This window comes from Alosa pseudoharengus, unplaced genomic scaffold (assembly GCF_046254945.1).
Source record: "Alosa pseudoharengus isolate Yale_2024_CS ecotype anadromous, Long Island Sound unplaced genomic scaffold, YU_APseudo_1.1 YU_APseudo_1.1_scf_3, whole genome shotgun sequence".
NCBI lineage: Eukaryota > Metazoa > Chordata > Actinopteri > Clupeiformes > Clupeidae > Alosa > Alosa pseudoharengus.
This window is the reverse complement of record NW_027468718.1, coordinates 1,015,409-1,032,765: the sequence shown is the minus strand read 5'-3', so window position 1 is coordinate 1,032,765 and position 17,357 is coordinate 1,015,409. Positions and strand designations below refer to the sequence as shown.

At 41.1% G+C, this 17,357-nt stretch overlaps 1 protein-coding gene across 1 annotated transcript in view; it reads left to right on the top strand.

Annotated features, from left to right (window-relative positions):
• Nucleotides 1-14,104: 14,104 nt before the first annotated feature.
• The window catches only part of LOC143099998 (guanylate-binding protein 7-like), a 14,058-nt gene continuing 10,805 nt past the window's right edge, over nt 14,105-17,357 (top strand). Inside the window, exons 1-4 of the mRNA XM_076262916.1 lie at nt 14,105-14,210; nt 14,668-14,852; nt 14,994-15,236; nt 16,655-16,935. Coding sequence (XP_076119031.1) covers nt 14,173-14,210; nt 14,668-14,852; nt 14,994-15,236; nt 16,655-16,935 — 747 coding nt within the window. The 5' untranslated portion in view covers nt 14,105-14,172. The remainder of the gene's footprint in view (nt 14,211-14,667; nt 14,853-14,993; nt 15,237-16,654; nt 16,936-17,357) is intronic.

The window sequence follows — 17,357 nt, the reverse complement described above, 5'->3', positions numbered from 1 at the left end:
CACACATAGTAGAGATGTAGACGCTCTATACACACATAGTAGAGACGCTCTATACACACATAGTAGAGTAGACGCTCTATACACACATAGTAGAGACGCTCTATACACACATAGTAGAGACGCTCTATACACACATAGTAGAGATGTAGACGCTCTATACACACATAGTAGAGACGCTCTATACACACATAGTAGAGATGTAGACGCTCTATACACACATAGTAGAGACGCTCTATACACACATAGTAGAGATGTAGACGCTCTATACACACATAGTAGAGACGCTCTATACACACATAGTAGAGACGCTCTATACACACATAGTAGAGATGTAGACGCTCTATACACACATAGTAGAGACGCTCTATACACACATAGTAGAGACGCTCTATACACACATAGTAGAGATGTAGACGCTCTATACACACATAGTAGAGACGCTCTATACACACATAGTAGAGAAGACGCTCTATACACACATAGTAGAGACGCTCTATACACACATAGTAGAGACGCTCTATACACACATAGTAGAGATGTAGACGCTCTATACACACATAGTAGAGAGACGCTCTATACACACATAGTAGAGATGTAGACGCTCTATACACACATAGTAGAGACGCTCTATACACACATAGTAGAGATGTATACACACATAGTAGAGATGTAGATGCTCTATACACACATAGTAGAGATGTAGACGCTCTATACACACATAGTAGAGACGCTCTATACACACATAGTAGAGATGTAGACGCTCTATACACACATAGTAGAGATGTAGACGCTCTATACACACATAGTAGAGATGTAGACGCTCTATACACACATAGTAGAGACGCTCTATACACACATAGTAGAGATGTAGACGCTCTATACACACATAGTAGAGACGCTCTATACACACATAGTAGAGATGTAGACGCTCTATACACACATAGTAGAGACGCTCTATACACACATAGTAGAGATGTAGACGCTCTATACACACATAGTAGAGACGCTCTATACACACATAGTAGAGATGTAGACGCTCTATACACACATAGTAGAGATGTAGACGCTCTATACACACATAGTAGAGACGCTCTATACACACATAGTAGAGATGTAGACGCTCTATACACACATAGTAGAGACGCTCTATACACACATAGTAGAGACGCTCTATACACACATAGTAGAGACGCTCTATACACACATAGTAGAGATGTAGACGCTCTATACACACATAGTAGAGATGTAGACGCTCTATACACACATAGTAGAGACGCTCTATACACACATAGTAGAGATGTAGACGCTCTATACACACATAGTAGAGACGCTCTATACACACATATTAGAGATGTAGACGCTCTATACACACATAGTAGAGACGCTCTATACACACATAGTAGAGACGCTCTATACACACATAGTAGAGATGTAGACGCTCTATACACACATAGTAGAGACGCTCTATACACACATAGTAGAGACGCTCTATACACACATAGTAGAGATGTAGACGCTCTATACACACATAGTAGAGACGCTCTATACACACATATTAGAGATGAAGACGCTCTATACACACATAGTAGAGACGCTCTATACACACATAGTAGAGACGCTCTATACACACATAGTAGAGATGTAGATGCTCTATACACACATAGTAGAGATGTAGACGCTCTATACACACATAGTAGAGATGTAGACGCTCTATACACACATAGTAGAGACGCTCTATACACACATAGTAGAGATGTATACACACATAGTAGAGATGTAGATGCTCTATACACACATAGTAGAGATGTAGACGCTCTATACACACATAGTAGAGATGTAGACGCTCTATACACACATAGTAGAGACGCTCTATACACACATAGTAGAGATGTAGACGCTCTATACACACATAGTAGAGATGTAGACGCTCTATACACACATAGTAGAGACGCTCTATACACACATAGTAGAGATGTAGACGCTCTATACACACATAGTAGAGACGCTCTATACACACATAGTAGAGACGCTCTATACACACATAGTAGAGACGCTCTATACACACATAGTAGAGATGTAGACGCTCTATACACACATAGTAGAGATGTAGACGCTCTATACACACATAGTAGAGACGCTCTATACACACATAGTAGAGATGTAGACGCTCTATACACACATAGTAGAGACGCTCTATACACACATATTAGAGATGTAGACGCTCTATACACACATAGTAGAGACGCTCTATACACACATAGTAGAGACGCTCTATACACACATAGTAGAGATGTAGACGCTCTATACACACATAGTAGAGACGCTCTATACACACATAGTAGAGACGCTCTATACACACATAGTAGAGATGTAGACGCTCTATACACACATAGTAGAGACGCTCTATACACACATATTAGAGATGAAGACGCTCTATACACACATAGTAGAGACGCTCTATACACACATAGTAGAGACGCTCTATACACACATAGTAGAGATGTAGATGCTCTATACACACATAGTAGAGATGTAGACGCTCTATACACACATAGTAGAGATGTAGACGCTCTATACACACATAGTAGAGACGCTCTATACACACATAGTAGAGATGTATACACACATAGTAGAGATGTAGATGCTCTATACACACATAGTAGAGATGTAGACGCTCTATACACACATAGTAGAGATGTAGACGCTCTATACACACATAGTAGAGACGCTCTATACACACATAGTAGAGACGCTCTATACACACATAGTAGAGATGTAGACGCTCTATACACACATAGTAGAGACGCTCTATACACACATATTAGAGATGTAGACGCTCTATACACACATAGTAGAGACGCTCTATACACACATAGTAGAGACGCTCTATACACACATAGTAGAGATGTAGATGCTCTATACACACATAGTAGAGATGTAGACGCTCTATACACACATAGTAGAGATGTAGACGCTCTATACACACATAGTAGAGACGCTCTATACACACATATTAGAGATGTAGACGCTCTATACACACATAGTAGAGACGCTCTATACACACATAGTAGAGACGCTCTATACACACATAGTAGAGATGTAGATGCTCTATACACACATAGTAGAGATGTAGACGCTCTATACACACATAGTAGAGATGTAGACGCTCTATACACACATAGTAGAGACGCTCTATACACACATAGTAGAGATGTATACACACATAGTAGAGATGTAGATGCTCTATACACACATAGTAGAGATGTAGACGCTCTATACACACATAGTAGAGACGCTGTATACACACATAGTAGAGATGTAGATGCTCTATACACACATAGTAGAGATGTAGACGCTCTATACACACATAGTAGAGATGTAGACGCTCTATACACACATAGTACAGACGCTATATACACACATAGTAGAGATGTAGACGCTCTATACACACATAGTAGAGACGCTCTATACACACATAGTAGAGATGTAAACGCTCTATACACACATAGTAGAGACGCTCTATACACACATAGTAGAGATGTAGACGCTCTATACACACATAGTAGAGACGCTCTATACACACATAGTAGAGATGTAGACGCTCTATACACACATAGTAGAGATGTAGACGCTCTATACACACATAGTAGAGACGCTCTATACACACATAGTAGAGATGTAGACGCTCTATACACACATAGTAGAGACGCTCTATACACACATAGTAGAGACGCTCTATACACACATAGTAGAGACGCTCTATACACACATAGTAGAGACGCTCTATACACACATAGTAGAGATGTAGACGCTCTATACACACATAGTAGAGATGTAGACGCTCTATACACACATAGTAGAGACGCTCTATACACACATAGTAGAGATGTAGACGCTCTATACACACATAGTAGAGACGCTCTATACACACATATTAGAGATGTAGACGCTCTATACACACATAGTAGAGACGCTCTATACACACATAGTAGAGACGCTCTATACACACATAGTAGAGATGTAGACGCTCTATACACACATAGTAGAGACGCTCTATACACACATAGTAGAGACGCTCTATACACACATAGTAGAGATGTAGACGCTCTATACACACATAGTAGAGACGCTCTATACACACATATTAGAGATGTAGACGCTCTATACACACATAGTAGAGACGCTCTATACACACATAGTAGAGACGCTCTATACACACATAGTAGAGATGTAGATGCTCTATACACACATAGTAGAGATGTAGACGCTCTATACACACATAGTAGAGATGTAGACGCTCTATACACACATAGTAGAGACGCTCTATACACACATAGTAGAGATGTATACACACATAGTAGAGATGTAGATGCTCTATACACACATAGTAGAGATGTAGACGCTCTATACACACATAGTAGAGACGCTGTATACACACATAGTAGAGATGTAGATGCTCTATACACACATAGTAGAGATGTAGACGCTCTATACACACATAGTAGAGATGTAGACGCTCTATACACACATAGTACAGACGCTATATACACACATAGTAGAGATGTAGACGCTCTATACACACATAGTAGAGACGCTCTATACACACATAGTAGAGATGTAAACGCTCTATACACACATAGTAGAGACGCTCTATACACACATAGTAGAGATGTAGACGCTCTATACACACATAGTAGAGATGTAGACGCTCTATACACACATAGTAGAGACGCTCTATACACACATAGTAGAGATGTAGACGCTCTATACACACATAGTAGAGATGTAGACGCTCTATACACACATAGTAGAGACGCTCTATACACACATAGTAGAGATGTAGACGCTCTATACACACATAGTAGAGACGCTCTATACACACATAGTAGAGACGCTCTATACACACATAGTAGAGACGCTCTATACACACATAGTAGAGACGCTCTATACACACATAGTAGAGATGTAGACGCTCTATACACACATAGTAGAGATGTAGACGCTCTATACACACATAGTAGAGACGCTCTATACACACATAGTAGAGATGTAGACGCTCTATACACACATAGTAGAGACGCTCTATACACACATATTAGAGATGTAGACGCTCTATACACACATAGTAGAGACGCTCTATACACACATAGTAGAGATGCTCTATACAAACATAGTAGAGACGCTCTATACACACATAGTAGAGACGCTCTATACACACATAGTAGAGACGCTCTATACACACATAGTAGAGATGTAGACGCTCTATACACACATAGTAGAGACGCTCTATACACACATAGTAGAGACGCTCTATACACACATAGTAGAGATGTAGACGCTCTATACACACATAGTAGAGACGCTCTATACACACATAGTAGAGATGTAGACGCTCTATACACACATAGTAGAGATGTAGACGCTCTATACACACATAGTAGAGATGCTCTATACACACATAGTAGAGATGTAGACACTCTATACACACATAGTAGAGATGTAGACGCTCTATACACACATAGTAGAGACGCTCTATACACACATAGTAGAGATGTAGACGCTCTATACACACATAGTAGAGATGTAGACGCTCTATACACACATAGTAGAGACGCTCTATACACACATAGTAGAGATGTAGACGCTCTATACACACATAGTAGAGACGCTCTATACACACATAGTAGAGATGTAGATGCTCTATACACACATAGTAGAGATGCTCTATACACACATAGTAGAGACGCTCTATACACACATAGTAGAGATGCTCTATACACACATAGTAGAGATGCTCTATACACACATAGTAGAGATGCTCTATACACACATAGCAGAGATGTAGACGCTCTATACACACATAGTAGAGACGCTCTATACACACATAGTAGAGATGTAGACGCTCTATACACACATAGTAGAGATGTAGACGCTCTATACACACATAGTAGAGATGTAGACGCTCTATACACACATAGTAGAGACGCTCTATACACACATAGTAGAGATGTAGATGCTCTATACACACATAGTAGAGATGTAGACGCTCTATACACACATAGTAGAGATGTAGACGCTCTATACACACATAGTAGAGACGCTCTATACACACATAGTAGAGATGTAGACGCTCTATACACACATAGTAGAGATGTAGACGCTCTATACACACATAGTAGAGACGCTCTATACACACATAGTAGAGATGTAGACGCTCTATACACACATAGTAGAGACGCTCTATACACACATAGTAGAGATGCTCTATACACACATAGTAGAGACGCTCTATACACACATAGTAGAGATGTAGACGCTCTATACACACATAGTAGAGACGCTCTATACACACATAGTAGAGATGTAGACGCTCTATACACACATAGTAGAGACGCTCTATACACACATAGTAGAGATGTATATGCTCTATACACACATATTAGAGATGTAGACACTCTATATACACATAGTAGAGATGTAGACGCTCTATACACACATAGTACAGACGCTCTATACACACATAGTAGAGATGTAGACGCTCTATACACACATAGTAGAGACGCTCTATACACACATAGTAGAGATGTAGACGCTCTATACACACATAGTAGAGACGCTCTATACACACATAGTAGAGACGCTCTATACACACATAGTAGAGACGCTTTATACACACATAGTAGAGACGCTCTATACACACATAGTAGAGATGCTCTATACACACATAGTAGAGACGCTCTATACACACATAGTAGAGATGTAGACGCTCTATACACACATAGTAGAGATGTAGACGCTCTATACACACATAGTAGAGACGCTCTATACACACATAGTAGAGATGTAGACGCTCTATACACACATAGTAGAGACGCTCTATACACACATATTAGAGATGTAGACGCTCTATACACACATAGTAGAGACGCTCTATACACACATAGTAGAGACGCTCTATACACACATAGTAGAGATGTAGACGCTCTATACACACATAGTAGAGACGCTCTATACACACATAGTAGAGACGCTCTATACACACATAGTAGAGATGTAGACGCTCTATACACACATAGTAGAGACGCTCTATACACACATAGTAGAGACGCTCTATACACACATAGTAGAGACGCTCTATACACACATAGTAGAGATGTAGACGCTCTATACACACATAGTAGAGATGCTCTATACACACATAGTAGAGATGTAGACGCTCTATACACACATAGTAGAGATGTAGATGCTCTATACACACATAGTAGAGACGCTCTATACACACATAGTAGAGATGTAGACGCTCTATACACACATAGTAGAGATGTAGACGCTCTATACACACATAGTAGAGACGCTCTATACACACATAGTAGAGACGCTCTATACACACATAGTAGAGACGCTCTATACACACATAGTAGAGATGTAGACGCTCTATATACACATAGTAGAGACGCTCTATACACACATAGTAGAGATGCTCTATACACACATAGTAGAGATGTAGACGCTCTATACACACATAGTAGAGACGCTCTATACACACATAGTAGAGATGTAGACGCTCTATACACACATAGTAGAGACGCTCTATACACACATAGTAGAGACGCTCTATACACACATAGTAGAGATGCTCTATACACACATAGTAGAGATGTAGACGCTCTATACACACATAGTAGAGATGTAGACGCTCTATACACACATAGTAGAGATGCTCTATACACACATAGTAGAGATGTAGACGCTCTATACACACATAGTAGAGACGCTCTATACACACATAGTAGAGACGCTCTATACACACATAGTAGAGATGTAGACGCTCTATACACACATAGTAGAGATGTAGACGCTCTATACACACATAGTAGAGATGCTCTATACACACATAGTATAGATGCTCTATACACACATAGTAGAGATGTAGACGCTCTATACACACATAGTAGAGATGTAGACGCTCTATACACACATAGTAGAGATGTAGACGCTCTATACACACATAGTAGAGATGCTCTATACACACATAGTAGAGATGTAGACGCTCTATACACACATAGTAGAGACGCTCTATACACACATAGTAGAGACGCTCTATACACACATAGTAGAGATGTAGACGCTCTATACACACATAGTAGAGATGTAGACGCTCTATGCACACATAGTAGAGATGTAGACGCTCTATACACACATAGTAGAGACGCTCTATACACACATAGTAGAGATGTAGACGCTCTATACACACATAGTAGAGATGCTCTATACACACATAGTAGAGACGCTCTATACACACATAGTAGAGACGCTCTATACACACATAGTAGAGATGTAGACGCTCTATACACACATAGTAGAGATGTAGACGCTCTATACACACATAGTAGAGATGTAGACGCTCTATACACACATAGTAGAGACGCTCTATACACACATAGTAGAGATGTAGACGCTCTATACACACATAGTAGAGATGCTCTATACACACATAGTAGAGATGCTCTATACACACATAGTAGAGATGTAGACGCTCTATACACACATAGTAGAGACGCTCTATACACACATAGTAGAGACGCTCTATACACACATAGTAGAGACGCTCTATACACACATAGTAGAGACGCTCTATACACACATAGTAGAGATGTAGACGCTCTATACACACATAGTAGAGATGTAGACGCTCTATACACACATAGTAGAGATGCTCTATACACACATAGTAGAAAAGTAGAGATGCTCTATACACACATAGTAGAGATGTAGACGCTCTATACACACATAGTAGAGATGCTCTATACACACATAGTAGAGATGCTCTATACACACATAGTAGAGATGTAGACGCTCTATACACACATAGTAGAGATGTAGACGCTCTATACACACATAGTAGAGATGTAGACGCTCTATACACACATAGTAGAGATGCTCTATACACACATAGTAGAGATGTAGACGCTCTATACACACATAGTAGAGACGCTCTATACACACATAGTAGAGACGCTCTATACACACATAGTAGAGATGTAGACGCTCTATACACACATAGTAGAGATGTAGACGCTCTATGCACACATAGTAGAGATGTAGACGCTCTATACACACATAGTAGAGACGCTCTATACACACATAGTAGAGATGTAGACGCTCTATACACACATAGTAGAGATGCTCTATACACACATAGTAGAGATGCTCTATACACACATAGTAGAGATGTAGACGCTCTATACACACATAGTAGAGACGCTCTATACACACATAGTAGAGACGCTCTATACACACATAGTAGAGACGCTCTATACACACATAGTAGAGACGCTCTATACACACATAGTAGAGATGTAGACGCTCTATACACACATAGTAGAGATGTAGACGCTCTATACACACATAGTAGAGATGCTCTATACACACATAGTAGAAAAGTAGAGATGCTCTATACACACATAGTAGAGATGTAGACGCTCTATACACACATAGTAGAGATGCTCTATACACACATAGTAGAGATGCTCTATACACACATAGTAGAGATGTAGACGCTCTATACACACATAGTAGAGATGTAGACGCTCTATACACACATAGTAGAGATGTAGACGCTCTATACACACATAGTAGAGATGCTCTATACACACATAGTAGAGATGTAGACGCTCTATACACACATAGTAGAGACGCTCTATACACACATAGTAGAGACGCTCTATACACACATAGTAGAGATGTAGACGCTCTATACACACATAGTAGAGATGTAGACGCTCTATACACACATAGTAGAGACGCTCTATACACACATAGTAGAGATGTAGACGCTCTATACACACATAGTAGAGATGCTCTATACACACATAGTAGAGATGCTCTATACACACATAGTAGAGATGTAGACGCTCTATACACACATAGTAGAGACGCTCTATACACACATAGTAGAGACGCTCTATACACACATAGTAGAGACGCTCTATACACACATAGTAGAGACGCTCTATACACACATAGTAGAGATGTAGACGCTCTATACACACATAGTAGAGATGTAGACGCTCTATACACACATAGTAGAGATGCTCTATACACACATAGTAGAAAAGTAGAGATGCTCTATACACACATAGTAGAGATGTAGACGCTCTATACACACATAGTAGAGATGCTCTATACACACATAGTAGAGATGCTCTATACACACATAGTAGAGATGTAGACGCTCTATACACACATAGTAGAGATGTAGACGCTCTATACACACATAGTAGAGATGTAGACGCTCTATACACACATAGTAGAGATGCTCTATACACACATAGTAGAGATGTAGACGCTCTATACACACATAGTAGAGATGTAGACGCTCTATACACACATAGTAGAGATGCTCTATACACACATAGTAGAGATGTAGACGCTCTATACACACATAGTAGAGATGTAGATGCTCTATACACACATAGTAGAGATGCTCTATACACACATAGTAGAGATGTAAACGCTCTATACACACATAGTAGAGATGTAGACGCTCTATACACACATAGTAGAGATGTAGACGCTCTATACACACATAGTAGAGATGTAGATGCTCTATACACACATAGTAGAGATGCTCTATACACACATAGTAGAGATGTAGATGCTCTATACACACATAGTAGAGATGTAGATGCTCTATACACACATAGTAGAGATGTAGACGCTCTATACACACATAGTAGAGACACTCTATACACACATAGTAGAGATGTAGACGCTCTATACACACATAGTAGAGATGTAGATGCTCTATACACACATAGTAGAGATGTAGATGCTCTATACACACATAGTAGAGATGCTCTATACACACATAGTAGAGATGTAGATGCTCTATACACACATAGTAGAGATGTAGATGCTCTATACACACATAGTAGAGATGTAGATGCTCTATACACACATAGTAGAGATGTAGACGCTCTATACACACATAGTAGAGACGCTCTATACACACATAGTAGAGATGTAGACGCTCTATACACACATAGTAGAGATGTAGATGCTCTATACACACATAGTAGAGACGCTCTATACACACATAGTAGAGATGCTCTATACACACATAGTAGAGATGCTCTATACACACATAGTAGAGATGTAGACGCTCTATACACACATAGTAGAGATGCTCTATACACACATAGTAGAGACGCTCTATACACACATAGTAGAGATGTAGACGCTCTATACACACATAGTAGAGATGCTCTATACACACATAGTAGAGATGTAGACGCTCTATACACACATAGTAGAGATGTAGACGCTCTATACACACATAGTAGAGATGTAGACGCTCTATACACACATAGTAGAGACGCTCTATACACACATAGTAGAGATGTAGACGCTCTATACACACATAGTAGAGATGTAGACGCTCTATACACACATAGTAGAGATGTAGACGCTCTATACACACATAGTAGAGACGCTCTATACACACATAGTAGAGACGCTCTATACACACATAGTAGAGATGTAGACGCTCTATACACACATAGTAGAGACGCTCTATACACACATAGTAGAGATGTAGACGCTCTATACACACATAGTAGAGATGTAGACGCTCTATACACACATAGTAGAGATGTAGACGCTCTATACACACATAGTAGAGATGCTCTATACACACATAGTAGAGATGTAGACGCTCTATACACACATAGTAGAGATGTAGACGCTCTATACACACATAGTAGAGATGTAGACGCTCTATACACACATAGTAGAGATGCTCTATACACACATAGTAGAGATGTAGACGCTCTATACACACATAGTAGAGACGCTCTATACACACATAGTAGAGACGCTCTATACACACATAGTAGAGATGTAGACGCTCTATACACACATAGTAGAGATGTAGACGCTCTATACACACATAGTAGAGATGTAGACGCTCTATACACACATAGTAGAGACGCTCTATACACACATAGTAGAGATGTAGACGCTCTATACACACATAGTAGAGATGCTCTATACACACATAGTAGAGATGCTCTATACACACATAGTAGAGATGTAGACGCTCTATACACACATAGTAGAGACGCTCTATACACACATAGTAGAGACGCTCTATACACACATAGTAGAGACGCTCTATACACACATAGTAGAGATGTAGACGCTCTATACACACATAGTAGAGATGTAGACGCTCTATACACACATAGTAGAGATGCTCTATACACACATAGTAGAAAAGTAGAGATGCTCTATACACACATAGTAGAGATGTAGACGCTCTATACACACATAGTAGAGATGCTCTATACACACATAGTAGAGATGCTCTATACACACATAGTAGAGATGTAGACGCTCTATACACACATAGTAGAGATGTAGACGCTCTATACACACATAGTAGAGATGTAGACGCTCTATACACACATAGTAGAGATGCTCTATACACACATAGTAGAGATGTAGACGCTCTATACACACATAGTAGAGATGTAGACGCTCTATACACACATAGTAGAGATGCTCTATACACACATAGTAGAGATGTAGACGCTCTATACACACATAGTAGAGATGTAGATGCTCTATACACACATAGTAGAGATGCTCTATACACACATAGTAGAGATGTAAACGCTCTATACACACATAGTAGAGATGTAGACGCTCTATACACACATAGTAGAGATGTAGACGCTCTATACACACATAGTAGAGATGTAGATGCTCTATACACACATAGTAGAGATGCTCTATACACACATAGTAGAGATGTAGATGCTCTATACACACATAGTAGAGATGTAGATGCTCTATACACACATAGTAGAGATGTAGACGCTCTATACACACATAGTAGAGACACTCTATACACACATAGTAGAGATGTAGACGCTCTATACACACATAGTAGAGATGTAGATGCTCTATACACACATAGTAGAGATGTAGATGCTCTATACACACATAGTAGAGATGCTCTATACACACATAGTAGAGATGTAGATGCTCTATACACACATAGTAGAGATGTAGATGCTCTATACACACATAGTAGAGATGTAGATGCTCTATACACACATAGTAGAGATGTAGACGCTCTATACACACATAGTAGAGACGCTCTATACACACATAGTAGAGATGTAGACGCTCTATACACACATAGTAGAGATGTAGATGCTCTATACACACATAGTAGAGACGCTCTATACACACATAGTAGAGATGCTCTATACACACATAGTAGAGATGCTCTATACACACATAGTAGAGATGTAGACGCTCTATACACACATAGTAGAGATGCTCTATACACACATAGTAGAGACGCTCTATACACACATAGTAGAGATGTAGACGCTCTATACACACATAGTAGAGATGCTCTATACACACATAGTAGAGATGTAGACGCTCTATACACACATAGTAGAGATGTAGACGCTCTATACACACATAGTAGAGACGCTCTATACACACATAGTAGAGATGTAGACGCTCTATACACACATAGTAGAGATGTAGACGCTCTATACACACATAGTAGAGATGTAGACGCTCTATACACACATAGTAGAGACGCTCTATACACACATAGTAGAGACGCTCTATACACACATAGTAGAGATGTAGACGCTCTATACACACATAGTAGAGACGCTCTATACACACATAGTAGAGATGTAGACGCTCTATACACACATAGTAGAGATGTAGACGCTCTATACACACATAGTAGAGATGTAGACGCTCTATACACACATAGTAGAGACGCTCTATACACACATAGTAGAGATGTAGACGCTCTATACACACATAGTAGAGATGTAGACGCTCTATACACACATAGTAGAGATGCTCTATACACACATAGTAGAGATGTAGGGAACTTGGCAGCTGCCATGAAAGACTGTGTTTTTGTATTCGTTTCGTAATTCCCATTTTTAACTGTTTTTTACTTTTCGTTTCGTAATTCCCATTTTGAACTGTGTTTTAGTTTTTCGTTTCGTAATTTCCAGCATACTTTTTGATGTGTGATGATGATGTGGTTACTAGGGCGATGAGAAACATGACACGTGGATCTTCTGCCTGGCTGTTCTACTCAGCAGCTCTCTGGTTTACAACAGCATGGGCACCATCGACAACACTGCCCTGGAGAAACTGCAGTATCCTTTCACTCACACACACATGAGCACACACACACACACACACACACACACACATGTTGCTACTGAGCATGTAGAGGAACAGACAGACGAGACAGACACACAGACATGTACACAAACATGCTGTTTCACTCACGACCTGCAAACTTAGGGGAGCTGTTTCACACATGTGGGGGCGCTAGTGAGGCCGCCTCTTCCAGCCACTGCCCTGAGGAATAAACACACTAACAAGGCACAAAGGCAGTGAAAACGATTACACTTATTTACGTCGTAGCTTTAAACCATGACCACAGTGAATCGAGAAATTAATTGACTTTGACAGTAACCGTTAGTTGCAGCCCTAGTTGCTACATTAACATGCTCTCGTGCACTTTTGCTAATATCATCCTCCACGTAAACTGGGGTGCTGCATAGCATGAGATAGAGGTCCCATTCTCCTGAACAGTTCCCCCTACAGGTATGTGACGGAACTGACAGAGCACATCAAGGTGAAGTCCAGCGGTTATGACCAGACCACGGAGCTGATGCGCGTGTTCCCGTCCTTCGTGTGGACGGTCAGAGACTTCACTCTGGAGCTGATCCTGAACGGCAAACCCATCACTGCTGACCAGTACCTGGAGAACGCCCTGAAGCTCAAACCAGGTGAGACACACACACACACACACACACACACAAATATACATACATACATACATACATACATACTCACACAAGCTCAAACCAGGTGACATACACACACACACACACTAGTGGCTTAGAGATTTTGTTGTGTTGTGTTAATAGGCCACTCTGCTGAGATCTTGAGACACAACCAGGTGCGTCAGGGCCTGAGGGATTTCTTTGCTGAGCGGCGCTGCTTTGTGTTTGAGCGTCCGGCCAACACCAAGAATATGCGGCGCATGGAGGAGCTGATGGATGCAGACCTGGACAGCGACTTTGTGGAGGCGACCAAGCAGTTCTGCAGCCACATCTTCAGCAGCACCAAGCCCAAAACCATGAGAGGAGGCCTGCGTGTCACCGGCAGGAGTGGGTAGCACCAGCACCCACTATTAATGCCCCAACACTACTAATGCCCCAGTGATAATGCCCCAGCACCAAGCCCAAAACCATGAGAGGAGGCCTGGGGCTCACCGGCAGGAGTGGGTAGCATCAGTATTAATGCCCCAGTGCTAATGCCCCAGTGTCAGGAGTGGGTAGCACCAGTGTTAATGCCCCAACGTCAGGAGTGGGTAGCATCAGTATTAATGCCCCAACGATAATGCCCCAGTGTTAATACCTCAGCACTAGTGTTAATGCCCCAACGTCAGGAGTGGGTAGCATCAGTATTAATGCCCCAACGCTAATGCCCCAGTGTTAATACCTCAGCACTAGTGTTAATGCCCCAGTGCCAGGAGTGGGTAGCACCAGTGTTAATGCCCCAATGTCAGGAGTGGGTAGCACCAGTATTATTGCCCCAACGCTAATGCCCCAGCGCCAGGAGTGGATAGCACCAGTATTAATGCCCCAGCGCTAATGCCCCAGTGTTAATACCTCAGCATCAGTATTATTGCCCCAACGCTAATGCCCCAGTGTCAGGAGTGGATAGCACCAGTATTAATGCCCCAGCGCTAATGCCCCAGTGTCAGGAGTGGATAGTCACTTCTCATCCAAATTACATAAGGCATGTTAATTCTATTACAAGGGACTACATTGTCCCCAGTGCAACTTGAGGTTGGGGTAGTTAGCATTAGCTAGTATATAATGTGCCATGTGTGCTAGTTAGCGTTAGCTGGCATATAATGGGCATGAGTGTTAGTTAGTGTTAGCTAGTATACAATGGGTCATGTGTGCTAGTTAGTTGGTATATAATGGACATGTATGTTAGCATTTGCTGGTATATAATGAGCATGTGTGCTAGTTAGTGTTAGCTGGTATATAATGTGTCATGTGTGCAAGTGTTATCTGGTATATAATGGGCATGTGTGCTAGAGTTAGATGGTATATAATGGTCATATGTGCTAGCGTTAGCTGGTATATAATGGTTATGTGTGCTAGCGTTAGCTGGTATATAATGGGCATGGGTGCTAGTGTTAGCTGGTATATAATGGGCATGTGTGTTAGCGTTAGCTGGTATATCATGGTCATATGTGCTAGCGTTAGCTGGTATATAATGGTTATGTGTGCTAGAGTTAGCTGGTATATAATGGGAATGTGTGCTTGTGTTAGCATTAGCTGGTATATAATGGTCATATGTGCTAGCGTTAGCTGGTATATAATGGTCATGTGTGCTGGTGGTAGCTGGTATATAATGGTCATGTGTGCTAGCGATAGTGGGCATGTGTGCTAGTTAGCATTAGCTGGTATATAAATGACATTTGTGCTAGTTAGCATTATCTGGTATATAAATGACATTTGTGCTAGTTAGCATTAGCTGGTATGTAATGGGCATTTATGTTGTCCTGCAGTGCTGGGCAGCCTGGCAGAGACGTATGTGGAGGCGATCCGCAGTGGGCAGGTGCCCTGTCTGGACAGCGCTGTGGAGTCGCTGGCGCTGATCCAGAACGGGCGGGCCGTGACAGAGGCGCTGAAGTTCTACGAGAGAGAGATGGAGCGCTGGGTGCGCTTACCCACCGAGACACAGGAGGCGCTGTCTAAGATTCACGCTGATGCAGAGAAACAGGCCGTCAGCATCTTCATCAGCGGATCCTTCAACGACCAGGAACACAAGCACCAGCTCAAACTCATGGTATAACACACCACACTCATATACACACAGGCACACACATCACTTACACACACACTCACACATACCTTACACACACTCAGCATACAGTATACCATACATACATCCTGGACCTTCAGTTTGGTACCTGCAGCCGGTTGCACCAGTTGAACGTAAGTTCCATCTTAGCTTAGTTCTAATGTAAACTGGCACTACATTAAAGTTTACGAGCTACTAAAATTTATCGGGTTACACCACGCTTAATATTTTCAACGTAACACTAAGTTATGACTTAAATTACACACTAACTTACACCCCCCTCTCCCTAGGTGTAAGGTCCGTCGTAGGAAATTTGTTAACATGGTTTTCTCAATTAAATGGTGGGAATGTTAAATTTAACAAAGTATAAGTCGAGAAGAGTTACATGTATACGCGACCGATTACAC